This window comes from Maniola hyperantus, chromosome 15 (genome assembly GCF_902806685.2).
Source record: "Maniola hyperantus chromosome 15, iAphHyp1.2, whole genome shotgun sequence".
NCBI classification, from domain to species: Eukaryota; Metazoa; Arthropoda; class Insecta; order Lepidoptera; family Nymphalidae; genus Maniola; species Maniola hyperantus.
In genome coordinates, this window is record NC_048550.1 from 1,269,111 (window position 1) to 1,292,794 (window position 23,684).

The 23,684-nt window shown below is 36.1% G+C and overlaps 5 protein-coding genes and 1 long non-coding RNA gene across 7 annotated transcripts in view; 3 read left to right on the plus strand and 3 right to left on the minus strand.

Annotated features, from left to right (window-relative positions):
- The first annotated feature begins 159 nt into the window (after window positions 1-159).
- Window positions 160-3,493, plus strand: LOC138403349 (putative nuclease HARBI1). The gene is made up of 6 exons (XM_069503520.1): window positions 160-565; window positions 1,492-1,622; window positions 1,727-1,928; window positions 2,186-2,330; window positions 2,651-2,897; window positions 2,989-3,493. The coding sequence occupies exons 1-6, from the start codon at window positions 341-343 to the stop codon at window positions 3,125-3,127; spliced, it is 1,089 nt and encodes a 362-aa protein (XP_069359621.1). The 5' UTR covers window positions 160-340; the 3' UTR covers window positions 3,128-3,493.
- Window positions 3,494-4,121: 628 nt separating this feature from the next.
- On the minus strand, window positions 4,122-8,506 carry LOC138403350 (uncharacterized). Of its 2 annotated transcripts, none has more exons than XM_069503522.1 (6): window positions 8,264-8,506; window positions 7,773-7,953; window positions 7,000-7,176; window positions 6,292-6,528; window positions 6,072-6,193; window positions 4,122-5,384 (listed from the first exon to the last, which is right to left on the minus strand). In XM_069503522.1, the coding sequence occupies exons 2-6, from the start codon at window positions 7,908-7,910 to the stop codon at window positions 5,309-5,311; spliced, it is 750 nt and encodes a 249-aa protein (XP_069359623.1). In that variant the 5' UTR covers window positions 7,911-7,953; window positions 8,264-8,506; the 3' UTR covers window positions 4,122-5,308. The 2 variants fall into 2 exon arrangements, with proteins under 2 accessions (XP_069359623.1, XP_069359622.1); XM_069503521.1 differs by having other exon boundaries at window positions 8,060-8,506.
- LOC138403353 (uncharacterized) overlaps window positions 4,122-23,684 on the minus strand; it is a 32,139-nt gene continuing 12,576 nt past the window's right edge. The window contains exon 2 of the long non-coding RNA XR_011237619.1: window positions 4,122-5,183. This is a non-coding gene — a long non-coding RNA (uncharacterized lncRNA). The remainder of the gene's footprint in view (window positions 5,184-23,684) is intronic.
- LOC117988682 (rRNA N6-adenosine-methyltransferase ZCCHC4) lies at window positions 8,593-14,431 on the minus strand. Its single transcript, XM_034975851.2, has 6 exons — window positions 13,985-14,431; window positions 13,077-13,318; window positions 11,839-12,042; window positions 10,847-11,051; window positions 9,446-9,772; window positions 8,593-8,722 (listed from the first exon to the last, which is right to left on the minus strand). The coding sequence occupies exons 1-6, from the start codon at window positions 14,276-14,278 to the stop codon at window positions 8,627-8,629; spliced, it is 1,368 nt and encodes a 455-aa protein (XP_034831742.1). The 5' UTR covers window positions 14,279-14,431; the 3' UTR covers window positions 8,593-8,626.
- Window positions 14,625-20,543, plus strand: P32 (complement C1q binding protein P32). The gene is made up of 5 exons (XM_034975853.2): window positions 14,625-14,973; window positions 16,491-16,641; window positions 17,409-17,605; window positions 18,191-18,279; window positions 19,412-20,543. The coding sequence occupies exons 1-5, from the start codon at window positions 14,736-14,738 to the stop codon at window positions 19,562-19,564; spliced, it is 828 nt and encodes a 275-aa protein (XP_034831744.1). The 5' UTR covers window positions 14,625-14,735; the 3' UTR covers window positions 19,565-20,543.
- Pat1 (Protein interacting with APP tail-1) overlaps window positions 22,385-23,684 on the plus strand; it is a 67,071-nt gene continuing 65,771 nt past the window's right edge. The window contains exon 1 of the mRNA XM_034975850.2: window positions 22,385-22,616. Coding sequence (XP_034831741.1) covers window positions 22,458-22,616 — 159 coding nt within the window. The 5' untranslated portion in view covers window positions 22,385-22,457. The remainder of the gene's footprint in view (window positions 22,617-23,684) is intronic.

The following is a 23,684-nucleotide window of genomic DNA, read 5'->3' on the forward strand; positions in this document are numbered from 1 at the left end:
CGTCGAGCGGCCTGAGGTGACGCGTTCTGCAGTCGGACTGAAGCGCCGCGCCGCGCCGCTCAGCAGGGCTAACATGAGGCCTACGAGAAAATTTTGTCTACGCATTTTGTCGTCTTATCTCTCCATGTCTACCGAAGCTAACATGGTTGCAAACGTCATTCGCCTCGTGACGTCTCAAGTAGAGATAAAGTGAATTTTTACTTATCTGTGGTATTTTTGTCTACGAGCGCTAACATGCCAACCTAATTTTCTCGACTTTTGACATTTAAAATAGCGATAATTGTCGGTGTCGTTTCTTGTGGACGAGATCACTTGTCTTCAATAGATTAACGGAATTGCGATGGCGGTTAATTTTTATAATTACTTGATATCGTTATACGAAGAGCGAGAGGCGCGCAAAATCCAGCGCAGACGAATTAGGGATGTGTGTGATCCATTTGATTTAGGCGATAGAGAGTTTCAATCGCTTTGGCGGATCTCCAAGCCGATGGCTCATTATATTGTAGGGAGACTTTCCGAGGATTTGGAGCCTCAAACCAGTGACGGCCTGCCTGTTCATCTCAAGGTAAGTGAAAATGCCTACCTACCGCTCGGAGTTATGTGTCTAAGAAGTACTTACTGAAAAAATAGTAATCTAAATATATAAAAGGAAAAGGTGACTGACTGACTGACTGATCTATCAAAGCACAGCTCAAACTACTGGACGGATCAGGCTGAAATTTTGCATGCAGATAGCTATTATGGCGTAGGCATCTGCTAAGAAAGGATTTTTGAAAAATCAACCCCTAAGGGGGTGAAATAGGGGTTTAAAATTTGTGTAATCCACGCGGATGAAGTCGCGAGCATAAGCTAGTTTTATCAATAAACAATGGAGCCTCTTTGACTCGATGTTCAAGGGAAAGGTTACTTAACGAGGTAATGAACCTTTGACTACCTATCGAAGACTTTGTGACAAGGGGTTTTTAATTATCCTATTTAAACAAAAAAAGCAAATCAATGTTCTATGTAGACAACACAAGATAAGTCTTCTAAATATATAAAGGAAAAGGTGACTGACTGGCTGACTGATCTATCAACGCACAGCTGACACTACTGGACGGATCAGACAGAAATTTGGCATGCAGATAGCTATTATGACATAGGCATCCGCTAAGAAAGGACTTTTGAAAATACAACCCCTAAGGGGATGGAATAGGGGGTTGAAATTTGTGTAGTCCACGCTTGTTGATGAGTAATGAATGACACTTTCAACAAAGCAAGAAACATTTTGTACCTACACAGATGTGAACAAAAATGTAAATAATAGTTGTTGTTATTGAGAACTTCTGCAAAAAAAACCGCCCTGTGAGCTAATTGATTTCTTGGAAATGGTTATTGAAATTCAAATTTCATTACTTCCTGTTTAAATTAATATAATTATTAAATTAATGACTGTGTCTTAGAGAGGATTTCGAGTTAATGTACTGATCCTAAAGAATAATGGTATTGTAGGTACTGTGCTCCATCCAATTTCTTGCCAATGGAGGGTACCAGAGGCAAGTTGGGCAAGACCACACAATGTGCCAGGCCCAAACTACTGTAAGCAGTTTTCTTGGACAATTTCTGACTTCTATTTATAGAAGGTAAAATCATTTACGTTTAAATTGTTTTCAAAAAAATATATACCTACTTCTAGTGTTTGTCTACATAAAATATACCTATGTACCTACCTACCTACAAATTTCAGACTTTTGGCTGAGTGGGTTCATTTTCCTGGCTCTGAACCAAGCCGGAGGAGTGTGGCTTCAGAGTTTGAAGCGAAATTCAATGTGCCAGGAATAGTGGGGCTCCTGGATTGTACCCACATAAAAATATTTCCCCCGTCCGGCCCACAAGGGGCCCATTATAAAAATAGAAGGAAGGATGCACACACCATTAATGTACAACTGGTATGTCTTTTTATTTCTTTTGTTTCATGTGATAAATAATATTACTTCACAACTTTCACACTGACGACACAGATAGATGGAAAATAAAGTGATCCTATAAGCACTCCTATAAGGGTTTTTCCTTTGAAGTACAGAACCCTAAAAATTTTAGAATTGAGTACTGAAGGTTTGCGAAATTTGAATTATGTGTATTTCTATATTCTAAAGGGAACTGTTTACAGTTCTTTTCGCAATTCATTTTGAAGTTATTGTTATAGATCTGTGATTCTAACTGTAGAATACTCAGCGTCAATGCGCGCTATCCTGGCAGGGTGCATGATGCCTTTATATGGCATCATTCATCTATACGAGAGGAGATGAAAAGGCTGCATGACAGAAGAATCGGAAATTATTTCCTCTTGGGTAGGTCAACATACAATTTACACTTAATTAATTTAGGAAAACATTCAGACACTGTAAAAAAACTAGATAATGACGCTGAATTATTTTAATAAGTAAAAAATATATTATTCGGGGCTATAAACATATTATTAGAGCTACAGACTTAACTACCACTAGGCTATTGTTACATTATTTTAATAACTTAAATATGTTATGGTATAAACATACCATAACATATTATTTAAGTTATTAAACTTTGTATTTTCACTATGTATTAACATAGTACAAATATACACTGAAACCATGAATAATAAAGCCATTTTGATATTTTATTATTGCAGGTGATTCAGGGTATCCATTGGAACCTTGGCTAATGACCCCAATTCTGCATGCAGAACCTAACTCTCCTCAACAGAGGTACACGGATTGGCACTGCCAGGTACGGAATGCAGTGGAGAGGACAAACGGGTACCTCAAGGGTAGCCTAAGATGCCTGGGGATAGACAGAGTTCTGCACTATTCCCCAGAAAAAGCATCTGAAATTATATATGCTTGCTGCATCATTTATAATTTGATGAAGCATTTTGGGTAAGCATTTTAATAATCTCTACATAACATTATTTTGTTATTAACTGAAGGTAATGTATTTAATTTATGTAATGCTGTTATGTTTTTACAGTGTACCATTGGAGGAAGATGTGATTGCAGGAAATGCTGAGCAGTACGGAGACAATGAGCCTGGAGTGGAAGAACCTAGGCATCTCCTAAGATTCTCCCGAGCCAAACGGGAGCAACTCATCGCCAATTATTTTAACTAGCTTATACTCGTGACTTCGTCCGCGTGGACTACACAAATTTCAAACATCTATTTCACACCCTTAGAGGTGGAATTTTCAAAAATCCTTAGCGAATGCCTACGTCATAATAGCTGTCTGCATGCCAAATTTCAGCCCAAACCGTCTAGTAGTTTGAACTGTGCGTTGATAGACCAGTCAGTCAGTCACCTTTTGCTTTTATATATTTAGATTGAATGAAGATTTTAAAAAAAATCACTGGTAGTATAATATTTTATTTTGCTTTTTACAGTGTACAATTAGAGGAATATCCTGAAAATGCTGAGCAGTATGGAGACCTAGTTGAGTGGAAGAACCTAGGCATCTTCTAAGATTCTCCCAAGCCAAACAGGAACGACTCATTGCCAATTATTTCAATTGAATGAAGATTTAAAAAGATTTCACTGGTAGTATAATATTTTATTTTGCTTTTTACAGTGTCCAAAATTGGAGGAAGACTCTGTATCAGCACGGAGACAACAAGGCTAGTGAGGTGGACAAACCTAGGCACCTTCCAAGATCTCCCAAGCCAAACGGGTACACCGTAGGTACAACTCATTGTTAATTATTTCAATTAAATGAAGATTTAAAAGCATATTACACAATTGAAGATTATCTAAATGATAAAAGAGCGTGGATTTGACCTGCAGCTCGTTCCAGCAACGCGCAGGACTGCAAATACTTTTCTTATACATGGCATAATATTGTATATCAAATCTTTGAAAAGAGCAACCACCGAGTTTCTTGCTGGTTCTTCTCGGTAGGAAAGGCATTCCGAACCAGTGGTAGATGCATCTGACGTTTCAAATATACTTGTAAAAGTTATTTTATTTTATTTTAACAGTATAGTACTTGTAAAAGTTTGATTGAATAAAAATCATTTTTATTTTAAATTTGTGTTTTATTTATTTATTCATCATCATCATCATCATCATCATCATCATCATAATCACAGCCTGTTAGTAAGTAAAAAGTCAGATTCAATTGTTTATGATTAGTTTATTAAAAATAATGAAGTAGTTTACTAAATCATATATACATAGATTGCGCAGTCCGTCATTAACTTGCAGTGTTCTAATAACTAAACGTGTTAGGTACCTATATCTTGTACGATGATACAGAACACTTCGTGTGCGACTTAGACTAGCACTTGACCAGTTTTTTAGGGTTCCGTACCTCAAGAGGAACCCTTATAGGATCACTTCGTTGTCTGTCGGTCTGTCCGTCGTGTCTGTCAATAAAACCTATAGGGTACTCCGTACTTCTCGTTGACCTAGAATCTTGAAATTTGGTAAGAAGGTAGGTCTTATAGCACAAGTAAAGTAATAAATCCGAAAACAGTGAATGGGTGGTTACATCACAAAAAATATCAAAATGTATATTTTCAAAATAAGATAACTATACTAATATGAAAAGGATTTACCTGCATACTCTAAAACAGATTTTTATTTATTTTTATGCATACCTAATAGTTTTTGATTTATCGTGCATAATGTCGAAAAAATACCTGAACTTACGGAACCCTCGGTGCGCGAGTCTGACTCACACTTGGCTGGTCTATTTGGCTTATAAATGGCTATTTTGGACAGTTCTCAAGAATCAGTTTTAATGCATTTCAGTTTCTTAGAAGTAGATAAATATGAGCTGAAAATGTTGTTTTGGACTTGGTACAATTAATTTTCTTAATTGGGACAGTTAATTTTGTTATAGGAGTCTGACTCGCACTTAGCCGGTTTTTGCTTATGAGGTACCAACGGAACCCTAAACAAATTAAATCATTTTTTACACTTAATACTAACTAATAACTGTTGTAAGCTTGCACTTGTCACTAAAAATATTAAAAAAATCTTAAATAACACCTGTAACATAAATCGTCCTTCTAAATACAAAACATTATTGGCGCTGATTCTGTTGTCTTTCTTGAAACTAAATTTAGTGTATCTGCATATTTTTCTTCGTAATATTGCTAAAAAAAGGACGGAACATGAATTTTACATTTATAGACTAAATTTTAGTGCAAGCTACAAATTTAAACAATAGGCTCGTGACAGGCAGCTAAAATCATGAGGTTTGACAGCTCTTAATTAATATTAAGCTCTCAAACTGTGTCTGTCCTGTCCTTTTCATATTACTTTACATATTATAGTAAGAGGAAAATCTCTAAATTTAGTTGTGCTCAGAATTAGAGGGAGGAGGGCAGCGGAGACGGGCGGACTCTTCTTCTTTTTTGTCTTTTGCAATCCTATAACAAGATAAACACAATGTTATAAAGTACACAAACATTTAGATACTTTATTATTGGGGTGGAAGAAACTATTTTCTAAGGATGAGATCTATAGAGCGCACTGTGACTTAAGCTTAGACTTAAGACAGAGTTAAAACGAGACAGATCTCTCACACTCGTTTTAACTCAATTTTGAGTCTCAGCAAAGTTAAAATTGATTTAAAAAGATTGCACTTCTAGGTAAAAACATGAAACTGCAGTGTAATTGTTAAATATCCCTTAGGGTCCACACATTTTGGAGAAGGAGTATACTTAAGTAGTATCAGAGAGCGATAAAGACGATTATATTCAACGGTAATCTTACAGTCTATTGCAAAATAAGGCTGCTAGATTATTTTTGTTTTATAATAATATATGTGAATCACTTGGAGGATTTGATTGTACTTGTCCTTCTCCAAAATATGTGGACCCTGCGGACCCTGTGGTGGATGCTGCGGACCGAGCTGTGGATCATGCTGCCCTAATGCTGTACGAAGATTTGCTAACATCGCCGCGCCGCTAGAAGGCGGCAATCATTCGCCGGCATGGCATCTGCGGTGGCTTCCATAGTGTCTCAGCATAATGTTTAATGTGTCAATAGATTTTGTGAATAAAAGTTAAAATGATAAAAAAAAACCCTTACAATTACAATACATTAATGCTTACAAGTAAGAAAGGTGCCTTTGTGCAGTGATGGCCGCTTCTCGTCGTAAAGCGTTTGCTTCTGCGCGTTGAATATTTGCTGCTTCGCGTAACACATTTGCTTGTTTGCGTAATGCGTTCGCTGCCTTAAACCAAACAAATACACAATAGACTGTAGCTACACCATCAACAAAGTATGGATATAAAGGCAGAATACATTTGTCCATTCTAAAGATTATCTTACTTTTGCTAAATTATTGCTCTCCAATTGAGCTGCTAAAAATCGATCATGTGGCAAGACTTTTCGAGCTCGGCTCTTTTGACCGCTTGGTGGTGCTGGGCGCTGACCAGTTTGTGGTCCTTGTTGCTGTGGAACCACATTTTGCATGCCCGAGGTGCTGGGGAATGCCACCGGTTCTAGTGCATGTTCTGCTTGCAACTGGCCAAGAGCTGGCAGTGGAGTTGTGGTCTCCTGAGTGAACTAAAAGAAAGAGGAAAGTAAACACAGTTAAATACAATAGGTACTCAGTGTAAATTCTAACTTTTAGTATTTAGCTATGCTTTAACAAATTATGCAAAATTGAAAAAATAAATGTTTAGAAATAGATTTAGAGCCTGCAATGTGCATAGCCGTGGTAGTCTAGCGGTTAACAAGTCCTATTTGGGAGTCGGGTTGAGGTTGTGGGTTTGATCGTGGGCATGCAAATCAACTTTTCAAAGTTATGAGCTTTTTAAGCAATTTAAATATCACTTTAACTATGAAAGAAAACATTGTGAGGAAACCTGCATGCGTGAGAGTTTTCTGTGTTCTCAAAGGCGTGTGAAGTCTGCCAATCTGCACAGGGCCAGCGTGGTGAACTATGGCCTAGGGTCTAGATCCTTTTCAATCTGAGAAGAGACTCAGTAGCGGGGCGATGATGGGTTGATCATAATATATGTATATATTTCTTACACCAATTGGTGACTCCTCAGGACCACAACCCACTGCCATTTCCTGGCCAATTGTATTCAGAACATGCACTGCATTGTCTGAAATTTGTGGAATCTCCACGCAATTCCCGGTGGCATTCCGGGCCTTTGTTGAGGCTCCACCCTCGTCTCGGGCCTTGCGTTTCTGGTCACGCCAGCACTTGAAACAAAAAGTTGTTAAATTAATGCACTTCTCTGTATATCTTAAGGAAATTGCTATAGTATATGAATGAATATTTATGTTCAACATAACTTTTAGATTTTGACAAATATAGCATTGATTTATTACATATATTATCATATATTTGCACTTACAGTTGCAGTGCAAATTAACCTCTGTCCAGTGAATATTAACGAATTATCAAAATAGTAGTCATGTTTTCTATAGTGGACTATTTACAATGTTAATCACTACAAAATTTTATATCTCTACTAGCTTATGCTCGCGACTTCGTCCGCGTGGACTACATAAATTTCAAACCCCTATTTAACCCATTTAGGGGTAGGATTTCGAAAAATCCTTTCTTAGTGGATACCTACTCTTTACAAAGAACACACCCTCCAAATTTCATGTCTCTAGGACCAGTGGTTTAGGTGTAGGTCAGTCAGTCAGTCAGGACTTTGAATTTTATATATACAGATAAATACGTATCTCAGCAACTTGAAATTACTTACAGATATATTATATTAAACCTCTTTCCAGTGAATTCCACTAGTCACTGATGCAAATGAAAACAGGTAGGTACTTCAACTTACAATTTTCCATTGCTCCACCGATCTCTGCGGGCCGAGCTCGTCTAGCTCGCAGTTCAACTTTTCCCACTGGGAATTACAACTGGACGCCCCTAAAGGCGTCCTATAATCCCCAGCAGCAAATGCTGGGTGGCCGGCCATAAACTGGCACAAATAGGCGATTTGTGCCTTGTTGCTTCTGATACTGAAACATAGTGGTTTAATTAATTCATGTTTGACTCCATATTAAGTAGGTAGGTTACTAGGTACACTTAATAATATCCATAATATCATCAAATTAATTTACTTACAACTTCTTATTATTTTCCATTTTCAAAACGTTCATTAAAATTGTGAATAATTATGTTTTCGTAGTAAGTACTTAAATATGCGCTGTATTTTCAAAAACAACCTTAAAACAAGTTCTCAATGTCATTATGTCAAATGTCAATGTTAAAACGTCAAATTCAATACGTCAAATTGTCATAAAACGTCATTTTTAAACACAGACTCACCACAGACAAAACTGAATCTGATGGTTTCAGACAAAAATGAATGAACGAAATCGGTGTTGCAACATTAGAATATCGTATGATTTTGGTAAACCGCAACATCGGTTTGTCTACGCGAGAATGTCAAGTCTTCGACGAGAATATTGCCTCTCGTGCCGACCATGTTAGTGTAAACGGGAAAACAGTAGACATCGACAAGATGTCTCTCTCTCTTCGCGAGATATCTCATGCGGCACATGTTAGCCGTGCTGGTGCGTACGAACCTTTATGATATGTAACATTTTATTTATAGGATCATGAGTCATGACATTTAGGAATGAAACTGTATGACATTTTTAATATTGTTATTTATTACAGTAACATATTTTACTTTATTGACTTGCGTTTTTTCTTTGCGTTCGCGCCATCTTTCTGTGGACATTCTGCCTTCTTGTGTCCTTTTTCATTGCAGTTATAACATGACTGAAATAATAAAAATAAAAGAATTTTATAATTACACTTTTATAACCAGACGAGAGCCGGAAAAGAAATGGTTTACACCCTCGAGTGATCCCTCGTTATCTTAAATAAATCGGTTATGTGGAAAGGCTGTGAAAAGGTAACAAACAGATAGACAGACACACTTTCGCATTTATAATAATGTTAATATGCTTCAGACAAGCTTATAAAAGTTATAAATATGAAGAAATCTACCACACAACAGCGAGAAATCGTGAGCTTTGCCATCCTTATGCGCTCGACATTCAGTCTACTCACACGAAACATTTTTGATCAACGATTCTAATACGAACCGCTAAGGTTGGAACGCCCTTCCGGCATCCGTGTTTTTTTTTAAAGAATATTAGCCAAGTTAATTGCTGACTAATATTCCCATTTCCCCTCCAACTAAGCGTAAAGCTTGTGCTAGGAGTAGGTACGACAATAGTGCAACGGGTGGGATTTGAAACGGCCACCTTTCGGTTTTCAGTCCGCTCCTTTAACCGTTGAGCTATCGAGGCTCTTAATTACCTATAAATATGAGGATGAGATGAGGATATAAATATAAAGGCTATATGTAACTTAAATGACTTCAAGGCAAGAATGAATTCTTTCCATAAGGTATGATTTTCATCAAGCGCAAGCCTATCAAGCAATATACAAAATCAATTTCACTTTGTATTGTATATACAACAAACAATACCTTACCTGTGACTCAACAATGGCGCCACACACATGTTTCTCCTGGCCACATCTGCCACACTGTGCACAATGCACATACGTAGGCTTCACACATCGCTTACATATATAGCAATGTTTGTACGTCATTCCGTTCTTACTAGTACATTCTCTACACTTGTTACAGTGCACATTTGACGTGGACACCCAATATTTGCACTTGTCGCAAAGCTTATAGCTGCTGTCGTTTGACAAATCAATGGTGGCAAATGGTAGGTTCGTGAAGAACCGTACTGGGGAACCGAATTTGCGTCCCCCCTTTTTGTTTTGGAATTTCTTGTGGTTTTGATATTCTACCTGTAAAATATCAGCCATATGTAAATTATAAAGCCTTTGAAAATAACACGTTATGTGAAAATAATCCTACTTTATTGTTACTGTTCATGAGATATATGACACTAACAGACTGACAGACACAAACGGACAGCGGAAGCTTAGTAATAGGGTCCTGTTGCACCCTTCAAGTGCAGAACCATAAGAGTAAATATTTTGTTTAATTTGTTCAATTCTGTGGAAGATGCAGTTGTAGCTTTTTATCAACTTCTCACCAGCTTTCCTTAATGTTAGTCTATCTGTCTATCCGATACCAAAGATCGTTCAGCCAATTGAGTTGAATTTTTGGACAGTTGTTGTCAGTACTTGCGTGAAGGCTTTTGTCATAATACCATAAGAATACAGGTAACGCCCCTTTCACACGGCAGTCCAGTTTTTTGCAGGATCCCGTTTGATGGGGAATGTGTTTGTATGCTAGCGAGCGATAAACACATTCGCCATCAAACGGGATCCTGCAGAAAACTGCGCGCCGTGTGAAAGGGCTGTAACACTCAAGCCACATTACAACACATATAGGTATAAATTATTTAGCAGCTATAAAAAAATCATAAACTGATAATATTTCTGACATTTTAATCACACAGCACACCTTACAAAACAAATAACCTTAAAATTACATTAATACTTTCAATATGATACTTAAATTCATTCATTAATACTTTATCTACACCCATGCTTTAAATCCTCTATAAAAGATTCTGAAACAGTTAGCTTATTGCCAACATTAAAACACCCAATGACGTAATAACCATTATATCATCCAAACGGGTGTTATAATGTTGTACTGAATTTCATAATAACACTCCTTTGTTTTATTTGTCTGTGGCCCTTTGCGCAGAGATTGAAAAAAAACAAAGGAGTGTTATTATGAAATTCAGTACAACATTATAACACCTTTCTTATTATGGGATTCATATTATTATGGGTGTAGATAAAGTCTTGTATGCAACTGTTGATAATTAGGTATTAAAACATTCAAGTGAGATAAATAACTATAAAATGCTTTCAAATATTGATTTTTCAGTTAATAATACATACTTGATAATCATGCATCTTGATCTCCGGCATCATATTTGTGATATAGGGCTCTGCAAAGTATGGAAAGGCCCAGATGACGGGCAATATCTTATCTTCAGTCTCGCACACCTTGCTGTACATTTCGGACAGTTCTTTGATAGTTTGCATCAACGGTTCCACGCGGCCGCCAAACGGCGGGTCCATTACTATAGCGAGGCCTTTGTTCCTGTAAAATAAAACTGCTAAGGTTTTCTTTCTATAAAAAACTAGCTTATGCTCGCGACTTCGTCCGCGTGGACACAAATTTCAAACCCCTATTTCACCTCCTTAGGGATTGAATTTTCAAAAATCCTTTCTTAGCAGATGCCTACGTCATAATAGCTATCTGCATGCCAAATTTTAGCCTGATCCGTCCAGTAGCTTGAGCTGTGCATTGATAGATCAGTGAGTCAGTCACTTTTCCTTTTATATATTTAAGATGAAAATGCTATATATAAACTGAGACATTCTGTATGTGTTATACCTATAATAAATATGAAATAGCCTTAAAAAACCGGCCAAGTGTGAGGCATGCTCGCGGTAATGAGGGTTCCGTACTGCAGTCTTATTTTTTAGACATTTTGCACGATAATTCAAAAACTATGATGCATAAAAATAAATAAAAATCTGTTTTAGAATGCACAGGTGAAGCCATTTCATATGATACTCCACTTGATATAGTTATCTTACTATAAAAATTGAAAATACTAATTATTAGTTAATGACCACATTATAATTTTTTTGTGTGATAACCACAAATTCACGGTTTTCAGATTTTTTCCCCTAATACCGCTATAAGACCCACCTACCTACCAAATTTCATGATTCTAGGTCAACGGGAAGTACCCTGTAGGTTTGTTGACAGACAGAAGACAACAAAGAGATCCTATAAGGGTTCCGTTTTTCCTTTTGAGATACGGAACCCTAAAAATTAGGTTATAAAATATGTTTAACATAAGTGTGGACATACATACTTGGAGCTTTTAAGGAACTTCTTCAACACTTTCTCATTGTCGTTCTGGTTGAACAGAAAGTTGTTGAACATGTTGTACCACAGGAACTTGTTGCTGGGATGGAACATGTGATACCGAGTGTCATAGTCCAGCAGTAAGGAGTCAAAGTCTGGATGCTCTTGCGCCGCTTCGTGGATAGATGGTGTTCCAATACATAAGATATTACTGGAAAAAATAATTATTTTTCTTATAACACTAGATGATGCCGCTTTGTCCACGTCAATTTCTTCGAACTCCTTGATATCCAGAGTAAAAAATCCCATAGGAACTCTTTTTCGAGAGGGTTTCGAAAAAGAACAGGTTACTGACGCTGCGGAGCTTGCATGTAAACTTAAATGGAGATGGGCGGGCCATGTGGCTCGGGCAAGAGACGGTCGGTGGAGTGAGATGGTACTACACTGGTGGCGGCGCGACCACACCCGGCCGCGTGGGCGACCGCGCGCTCGCTGGAGGGACGACATCGAGGATGTAGCAGGACCGACATGGACGAGACTCGCCACGGAGAGACCACAGTGGAGCAATATGGAGGAGGCCTACACCCAAAGATGGGTACCCAAAATATAAACTAATACAACCAAACTAAATAATAGGTGCATCCTTTGTTTTAAATAATATGTTACATCTTTGAAATTTTTTGATAATTAATACTATTAATGGAAAGTAATAATAATAACAATGCAATATAAATTGAATAGAAAGATTACATTACCTAATATTATATGAATGAATAACACGAATTAAATAATAGAATAATTAAATATTTTTTTGTTATTTTGTTGCTTGTCTACGTCTGTACTGAAATAACTTAATTTAGTTTTAATAAATAATTTAACAACTTTGTATAATAATTTAATTGAAGCAATGACATAAGCAATTTATATAGATCTTACAAACTAGACAGATAACAAATAATCTAATAATGTACCTACTTAGATAACAATTGTAATTATGTATTTTGGAAATAAATGGCTATTTATTTATTTATAAACCTCCTTCATTTCCTCTTTCATTCTTAGGGGTAGAATTTTCAAAAATCTGTAAAAAAAAAATAGTGGATGCCTACATCATAAAAGCTATCTGCATGCCAAATCTCATCCTGATCCGTCCAGTGGTTTGTTCTGTGCATTGATAGATCAGTCAGTCAGTCACCTTTTCCTTTAGATTTAGATTATTGAAAAAAAAAAATGCTACAAATATACCTTATTTTATTATTCCTCAGTATTCCAAGAACAGTACTGACAGCTTTCTTGGTGAACATATACTGGGCCTCGTGCTGGTCATTCTCCAGAGGCTGTAGGAATGTAGTAGGGCTTGCAAGTTGCTCATCAGTCAATGGTAACACTATCCGGTGATCCTTGAGGTGCTTCCTGCTCTGAGACGCGATGAAAAGCTCCTGGCATGTGTGGCAGTAGGCCCTGTCGGAGGGGTGTCGTGATTTCACCTGTAAAATAATTTAATACTTCAAAAAGCTGAAATCTATGTGATATCGCAGGTTTGATCTAGTAATGCGGCAATGCATCGGAGGTTCCTCTGGTGCTGCAAATGTTCATGGGCGGCTGTAATCACTTACACATCAGGTGACCCGCCTGCTCGTTTGCTCAATATCTCTATTATTAAAAAAAAAAATTTAGCAAGAATATTAGCCATGTTAAATGACTAATTTATTCTCCTTTCCTGTCCAGTGAAGCGGCAAGCTTGTGCTAGGAGTAGGTACGACAATAGTGCAACAGGCGGGGTTTGAACCATCAACCTTTCGATTTTCAGTGCACTCCTTTACCCATTGAGCGATTGAGGATAAACCACCCAGTGCATCTATGTACATCTATACTTGTATTATGTATATGTGAAAGTGTCTATTTGTCCTTCCTTCACGCCCTGACTAAGCAACCAATCGACTTGATTTCTGGCATAGAGATAGTAGCAAGAACGGAGAGTAACATAGGATACTTTTTATTCCGGAAAATCAGTTCCCACAGAATTTTTTAAAACGTAACTTCACGCGGACGAAGTCGCGAGCATCAGCTAGTACCTATAGTACCAGTACAAGCTCTTTTTACTGACGCCAAACTATACACTTATACACCGACAAGAAAAATAAAACACTAACCTCTTTAAAATGATTCCACGCCGCAGCCTTATCAAACTTCGGAATAAGCTTGTAGTACTTTTCATTTCTCTGCCTCACACCTTCCTTCTTCCAATCTTCTTCATCTATATGCACGGTACAGTCCTTCTTGTTCCTACAAGAGGCACACGCATAGAACCGGCCTTTCTCACTGGAAAACAGCAATGTTGGACCGTGCAAACATAGCGGGTGATTGGTTACGTCTTCTGCGATAACTTCTACTGGAGTAGAATGATGCACTGGAGTTTGTGCTGCAAATGATCTCTTTTTAACCATTGTATGTATATTGGGCTCAGTTAGATAATAGATTTTAGTTGTAAAGTGGTAAATAATTACACGTTAGGGTACTACCCTAATAATAATAGGTGACAGGTACTCTGTGGTCTGCGACCATATCAAGGGTCCAGTCATTTTTCCAAAGAGTATTATAATCACAGACCTAGGAATAGTTATTTGTTTACTCATTGATTATGGTTGTTAGAGTCCCTGTAAATTATACAGGGATATTCTCTAACGACCATAGATAATCAGGGACAAGTCCGGGGAAAATTGGATCCAGGCGGAATCGTGCCGTGTGTGCTAAGCTTAAATTATATAGATTGTTCAACTTTCAGTTTTTGTTTCTGGCAATTTTAAAAAAAACCGGTGAAAGAAGTGCGCGCGGGGGCCCTGTAGAATTTTTCTTCTCAACTTTTCATATTTTTTGTCAATTTTGAAATTAAAATTAACAAAAATGAGCGGTTTAGTGAGAACAGCGCACAGGGTTATTCAAACATGCGTAAAAAGTTCGGGTATAACAGGTGCAATAGTATCTCGCACACAAACTCCCGTCAAACGTGACTTCACGAGAGGAATATGGCACATGAGCTGTTCCACAAGGATGGATAGCACTTCGGCTTCCTCCAGCCTCCTCAACAATCATTCCCACACCTGTAGCTGCGGCTGTGGCCTTAAAGGAATCCACACTAAAGGTAGAGTCTCTTATCATTAATTGCTATAGTTTAGAGGTTATGTCATCATCCCTGAAGAAAAATTCTGATATCTTTCAATATTTTCACTAAAATAAGATATCTCTAGCAAGTCTAGTCTATGTAATGACGATTCAAGTTGAAGAAGTGAAGTTGTTACATTAATTACATCATTTTTTAAAATCCCAAATAGTTTCGATTTCTTTTTGCAAGTTATATTTTAACCTTAAATTATTTCGACAGATCAGAAGGATGAACAATCTGCTACCCCTAAACCCCTTGGTAAGCTTCCCATCCTACTCCTTAGATCTCCAGTAGACACATTCCTTTCTAACAGTGTTAGTAATGCATGTAGTTACTAATGATTTTATTGTTAAAAAAATATTTTTGTATTTCTATTCAAAGCCACTTGTATTAAGGTACTTATATAAACATATGTAACGTGTTTTACTCTATATTTTAATGTCGATAACAGATATATACCACAATTAATTTGATGGTTTTATTTGTCGATATTTCGACCCAAACTTTAATGTTTTACTTTTTTTTAATAGAGATATTTATTGAACACTGGCTGACCCGGCGAACTTCGTACCGCCTAAAAGTGATTCTTTAATTTTTTACAATTTTTTTTTCTCTCTGTAAGAACCCATCCTCGTACTTCAAGGAATATTATAAAAAAAGAATTAGCGAAATCGGTTCAGCTGTTTTCGAGATTTGCATTTTTATATATATAGAAGATGTAACCCTATGGATGAATTTGATCTTTAAAACAAGGTTGTTAAAGTATATTTTCCTTTAAGATTAAAGTGTTTTGCTGCTGGACTTCTACCAACATTGAGTGCAACATTAGTAGCACAGTAGAATATCACATTAAGTCTTGTAACACTCATGTGAAGTTGTGTATATATCCCTGCAACACTGTTGTGCTGTGATACTCCTTGGTGTTGTGGCCAAGGTTGCAGGGTACAGTAAAATAATATTTACATCCAGTAGCATTGACATTTGCAGTGTTACTTCATAGGAGTATTAGACATTTTATTAAAATAAAAAGAAAAAACCAACTTGAACTCAAAACAAGTTTTTAAGTTTAGGGCACATATTCCAAAGTCTGAGTCAAATTCAAAATAGGTACTATTGTACACTTTTTAATTGTGTAAGATAACCTATGTGATGTGAACCTATGATGATAATTAATTACATAAACTTAACTCTAAAGCTACTAGGTTAACAAACATGCCATGGGGCCTGGCCTGAGAAGAGCCCATAACAAACTCAGCCGGGTATTCTTTTTATTATCACAACACTTTCAAAGTGATTAATATACCAAATTCAATAATGAATTCTAGCCCCCATAAACTACCACTATACAAAAAATCACATCATTTTATTACTACAGTCCAAGACCCTATTATCATTTCAAACTTATTAGAACTATCAAAGCTGTTAAAGCAACTTATTCTCATAACATTTAATTTCATCACATAGCTTTGCTTCATAATTTAAATTCATTTTTCCAGGGGAAAGGGAGCTAGTGGAGTTTTTGACTGAAGAGATAGTGGCAGAGCGCAAGGCGCAGAAAGTGAAGACGTTGCCAACTGAGGTCAATGGGTTTGCGGTGAAGGCTGACGGTGCTGAGGTCACCCTCACCAAGCAGCTGAAGGATGAAGTGTAAGATGATGATTAAACAAATAAAATAAAATAAAACAGCCTTTATTTCAGAGCTGTTATCTGTTCATCTGTCTGTCTGTGAGCTATATCTCATGAACCGTAATAGGTTGAGAGGTGAAATTAACACAGTGTGTATTTCAATAATAACAATTGAATATTTGACTCCAACTTTTTTTATTACTTTATTATAAACTAGAATAAAAATAATGATGCAAACTGAAAAAACTAATTAAATCGATCAAATAACAAAAAACTTATAAGCATTTAAATATTTCTGATTAGACAGAGATAGCGATACAGCAGTTTGACGTCACACCTTACTAATGCCATAGTAGCTTCGTGCGGTTTCATACAAATATTCGTTTTGCGAGAAAGGGATATGAAGACCCTCCCACTCCAAAATTAAAATGCCTGTAACTTTGTAAATCTTTGTTGGATTTTAATATTTTTTCAGTGTACGTCATTATTTTCATCCTAGTCTAAATATATAAAAGGAAAAGGTGACTGACTGACTGATCTATCAACGCACAGCTCAAACTACTGGACGAATCGTGCTGAAATTTGGCATGCAGATAGCTATTATGACGTAGGCATCCGCGAAAGGATTTTTGAAAATTCAACTCTTGAGGGGGTGAAATAGGGGTTCGAAATTTTGTGTAGTTCACGCAGACGAAGTCGCGAGCATAAGCTATTTTATAATAAAGTAAAAATCAAATTCAAAAGTAGGCAAATACCCAATTATAAAGTTTTTTCCATGTAATTTCCAGAGTAACAATAACCTTCAACGTCAACCACACAGTGGACACGGAGGACTTTGGTGAGGATGCCCAGCCGGAGAAGCAAGAGTTCTCAGAGATGCGCTCCAAGCCACAGTTTGAAGTGGACCTGGTGCGAGGAGACACCACACTGGGCTTCACTTGCTCCTTCCTCCAGGAGCCCCCATCTACTAATGCTGATGAGTACAGTAAGTCAATTCAATATATTTTACGAACTAAAAAGTTTTTTTTTTTAATATTTCAAAGCTATCTGCAATCAGTCATTAAATGGACTTTTATCAGATTTTTATGAGTGCATTCAGGGAAAACTAAAAAGTAGCAATCATGTTTCAAGTGCTGAGTTTGTTGTGGGCTCTTCTCAGACCTGGGCACGCTTGGAACCCCAGCTTTAGTTTTTAAGTTCGCGTAAAAAGTATCACCACGATATCATCTTACAAATGCTACAACCGACTATCAAAAAGTGTAATTTATTACCTATTTTGAATAAACCATTTGATTTGATTCAATTAACCAAACTAAGTCCTATGAGCAGGGTTGGTCTTGTTTTAAAAGTTATTGTGAACAAAAAAAGTTTTTTAAACTAGTTTTTGTCCAACCCTGCTTATGAATCCTTTAAAATAAAAAACTGGGCAAGTGCAAGTCAGACTCGCGCACCGAGGGTTGTGTACTTGGGTGTGTTTTTCGATATTATTTTGCACAATAAGGCAAAAACTTTATGAAGAATTTGCTGCTTTAGAGAATAGAAGTAAGAAACATTTTATTTTTGATTACAGATGACATTTTCGGAATTGATGAGGTGACATTATACAAAGGCGAGTGGAGCGACAAAGTGTACGCAGTTGCCGGCGACGTGCTCGATGGAGTAAGTTTCTTAAAATTTAATTATAACATTTCACGGCCCAACCGTTCAACCGATTTTGATGAAATCTGGTACAGAGTTAGCTTATATCCCGGGGAAGGACATAGGGTACTTTTAATCCCGGAGAATTAAAGAGTTCCTACGGGATTTTAAAAACCTAAATCCACGCGAACGAAGTCGCAGGCATCAGCTAGTTTAGACTTTTTTTTACTTTTGACTACTGTATTAAAAGTTTGTAATTTTTTGTACATATTTATAAACGAATTTCATAAAATTTTATTACCTTACTAATGAAACATAAGTAAGATAAACAGAAAGTGCTGACTAAAGTAATATCAAGTAGAGTAGAAGTTTTTTGCATAAACTTCGTACTGCTCTCATGGCGTAGTGGTTATACACCTCGCATCGATCGCGAAAGGTACCAGGTTCGAATCCTGCCACCATAAATAAATTTTCCCCATAATCGCCATACTTGGCCTACACACTATGGTAGGTTTAAGTGCCAAATATTGGGGTAGAACAATGCATAGATGTGAAGCTTATTTCCTCAAACATTGAGGGTGTATTCATTGAAATGCTACATACATATTTTATTTTTTTCCATTTTCGCCATGGAGTAATATTTCTTTTTTCCATAAAATATTAAAGTATCTGTGCAATGTTATAAATAAATCATTAATATACCTACTTACATATTTTTAAATAATAATAAGTTTGCTAAAAATTTTCCAACTTAGGATGGTTTTTTTAAATTTCTTTTTTTTGGTAACTAAATGAATAGGTAGGTATCTACCTACCTATACATTTTTTTACTTTTTTTACAAATTAAAAACTACTTTTTTTCAAATATTTTGGTTTTTTTATACATTCCTGAATAATGCCCGCGATGTCATCTACGTGGATTTAGATTTTATTTCAATCCCTGGGAACTTAAAACTTAAAAAATTAGAAGTCATCAAATGACTTCTAATAACTTCTCGTTTTTATCAGTATAATTTAACATTGTTTGGGGATATTCCAGCCTGTTATTCGAATATGTTGACATCTCTTTTTTATTCTTCAAATTGTCGTGACATGTAAAACTATAATATACTATTACCTATACATACATGATAACCAAATTAATTTATTTCAGTACCTCTACGATCTGCTGATGAATCTTCTAGAAGAAAAAGGCATTGGCAATGAGTTTGTACAGAAGTTGTCGGATTTCAGTACGGCATATGAACACACTGCATACATAAACCTGCTGGAAGGCATCTCCAAGTTTACTATTGGCAAAAAATAGGCAATTGTTATCTTTTTTAATTCTAGATTGAGACAAGATGTTATCTGTGACACCCTATACAATAGTCTGTGACTTAAATAAAGTTTTGCTGTATGATTCTGAGGTTGATAGAAAAGGTTTTAGGCCCTTACTAATTACTAATAAGATACACTGTTTATTCTTATTATTATATTGTACTTTAACATATATATAAACCGCTAGACCATTTTTTGCGATAATTTGTAGCCAATTTAGTAGCTAAGCTATCTATTGGTGAAAGTATTTTCAGAATTTGATCATTAGTTCTGGATAATACTGTCTACAAACAAACTAACAAATTTTACCTCTTTGTAATATTAGTATAGACATTATACCAGTGATTTTTTCATTAGTAAGGACCTAAATGTGAACTGGATATGACAAAATTAAGTTCTTTATAATTTCAAGAGTCAATTAGGTAAATAATTCATATTCATTTTATGTTATCAGATTGAATAAAGCTCGTTGTAACTTATAATGTTGCAATTCGAATAAATTGAATAATTGTATATTTTTATTATTATGTGCAAATGTATACCATAAACTGCCATAATTAAATTAAGTTACATAGTTCTGTAAAAATACTGTGGTAGAATATTATTCTATATAATTTAGTCTTTATGTGATACAATAATAATGAATAATAGAATACCAATGGTTATAATAATTCGTGACAGGTCGACATCGACGCCCCGATTGCCATGTCGACCTGTCGCGAACTATACCTATATGAACATACATTAAATTTGCGTCAACATATGATAATTTGTCACAAGTTATGTTAAACATTTTTTTTTGTATTTTACGTTGGGTTTCACAGAATGGCGAATTTATTTTGTCAACAAATGGTCGAGGCATTTATTTTCCTCTAGGATAGCTTTAAAGAATGTTTTAGTTTAACAACTGTGTTGTTTAGTGTTAAATGTGTTTTAGTTCTGAATAAATGATATTATTCAAGGTTTGTGTGCTGTTTTATTTTGAACTCAACGTTGAGATTGTTAAAACTTGGCAACAGCAGTCAACGACAAAGCATAGAATGCTCGGGAGCCACAACGCCTCTTTATATCGCAATTACAGCCTCGATAGCTCAACGGTTAAAGGAGCGGATTGGAAACCGAAAAGTTGCCGGTTCAAATCCCACCCGTTCCACTATAATATTGTCGTACCTACTCCCTAGGAAGGCCAATCAATTCATGAGCATAGATTATTATCTGCTATATTTCCAGAGACGTTACGGACGGACGTTAGATTTTCCTGGTCTTAATACTGCAACTGCGCAGGTTTAATTTGAGAAATTTCTTTTTGATGTCACAGATCGGGCTAGTCTGATAATTTTTTGTTGCACGTCCAATAATAAAATTGAATAAGTACTTCAAGGTTCATGTTCAAGAACTGCACCATTTATTTTGTGTTGTTCCTTTTTTATAGTATTAGCATAGTTTATGGTTTCTTATCAAATTCAAGGCCAAAGTTTGTGATAAAAAATTAGTCATTAGTGCTCTAATCTGAGTAAAAAAATCTGCACTTGTGAAAAATTATCATTTTGTAATTTAAGCGGACCAATCGCGTTCTCGTTGTATTTTTAGCTAACCAATAAGAATCGACGTAACCAATGTGAACTTCGCACGAATGCATGGCAGAGCAACCATAGAGCAACTGTTGAAATAAGTTGAAATGTCAAACAGGGTTGCCAGAAGTATGGTAATTGCCTTTTCGTATGGTAGTTTGGCCTTCAAGTCGCACAATAAACATATACCATATGGCAGAGTGGTTCAACATCTCGCAAATACATTAAACTTCGTTTTGTTAGTACTAACTTTAGTTGGATGGAAGTCAATGGAAGTAGAAGATAATAATGTAGAGCTATGATTGTTAGCATTTGAATATTATGGAAATAGATACTTGATAATCTAAATATATAAAAGAAAAAGGTGACTAACTGACGGACTAATCTATCAACGCACAGCTCAAACTAATGGACTGATTGGGCTGAAATTTGGCAAGTAGATAGCTATTATGATGTAGTCATCCGCTAAGAAAGGATTTTAGAAAATTCAACTTCAAAAAATTCTGCACGCTTGCCTAGAATATGACCTCGTGGTATCCCATAATTCCCATAAGATAGGTCTAACTATACATTGTAAGGTTAACTTTTAACGTTAGACGCAAATGGAGCTAAAGAGTAATTGGAAATGTTCGCCTGTTAAAATACTGAGAGCAATAACGCAAAAAAATTGCTCCACTATTATTTAGTGTAAGATGTTTTAAAAATACTAAAGTCCATTAAAAATGAAATGATTTCGTTTCTTTATAATATTAATTACCTATCTGATTTGTTGTTCAAGTAAAGGATAAATTATTAACTGAAATAATACACAAGTTTCAGTTTCTAATATTATGTACCTAGCCGTTTTTGACTTATAGCGTCAAATTCAATCTCCACTTTAAAGCCCCCCAATTCGTATGGGAGCCCCTCTGAAATAAAGATTTTTTTATATTTTTTATGTGATAACTAAGTTACCTATAAGCTTATAATATAATGTGATAACTAAGTTACCTGTAACTATAAGTTACCTATTCGGCTGAAGGCCATCAGTTTACATAATATTATTACGTTTAAATTTAAAGTAGTTACGTTTAGTAATTCAGAAGTTATAGCAAGTACCGCTTGAATTTTGTTGAAAATGCTAAGTTTCTTTCCAGCTGTTTTGCCTTAGTTTGTAAACTATACAGCGTAGTTTATGTCAAATATGGCAATTTTCCTTCTTGTGTGGGGTATCCCCAAATGTCATGAGGCAGCAACGCCAGTTGAGCGCCAGCAGCGGCAGCACTGGTGACGAAGTGAAACAGCTGAGTTTTATTTTATCTCTGCAAAATGGCTGACGCGTCGTCGTCGGTGCGTGTGAAAAAAATACCCGATAATTTATATGAGATGTGCTTGACTTATTTAGTGAACTACATACAGAAATCAAAGTGCGAACGGAATGATTTGCGATCTCTGCCGGACAGCATCCTTATGGATGTTTATTTCAAGGTGAGTGCGAATGTTTCTTATCTGTGGGGGCAGTAATACCGTTAGCTGTCTAATGTTGGGTTTTCATGTTGTTAGGACAGTTGGCCGTTTGTTATGTATATTTGGGAATATTTTCCTCGTTTTGGGTTCACGGCCATGCCGTGGGCAGGCCGCGAGTGGTAATCAACGATCACTTTCACTGTTACTTGCTGCGCTCATTCGTCATACGATCAGCGCGTCTTTGTTGCGAAACCTATCACGTTTTGTTTGTTAATACGTTTATAACCCTTTCTCTTTTGTATTTCGACTGTAAACGTTTAGATAATGCGTACTATTATGTACTTATTATTTTGTAACTATTTCTACAATGTGCAACTGAGATTAAATTTTAATGGTATAATAAATGTCATTAGTAAGTAAAAATATGATGATAACAGAATACATAGGTAGGTACTTAATATAACGTTATAGCTTAGGTATATCAGACTTTCAAAGAACGTTTTGTACGAGTTGTTATTGTAAGGTTTTGTACCCCTTTGTAACAGGCAAAGATCTATAACCATACAGCCAAGTACCTGGTTAAGTCTATTCTATCTTGTTTTTGGGTGAACTTAGGTCACCCAAAATCACTAACATCTGATAATAAGTTTATTAGAGTTGTTCTCTAAGTCAAGTCGTATGTGGAAGGATCTGGAAACCTACCCAATTATTATCCTAAGAAAACATATTATATCTTGTATGACAATGCCTCAGAAATGAGAAATTCAACACAGAGTGAGAGCACAAGAAAAGAGTCTCACTGCCGCACTCAGAGGCGCTTAATCGTTACCTAAGGCATTAATTATTATGTATAAGGAATGCCTTAAGCTTAAGCTTGGCTGTTTGAGTAACTATGGAATGTTGATGTAACTATGGAACTATGCATTTTTACAGAAATCTGGCAAACCACACACAGATATTTGTTTCTGATACATTCATTTGAGAACCAAACTAGTTTTGTATGGAGAGTGTGCTAGCGAAACTTCTCTTGAATTAAAAATCATTAAAAAATATTTTATACCCACCAGTATAAATGTCTATGCCACTCAG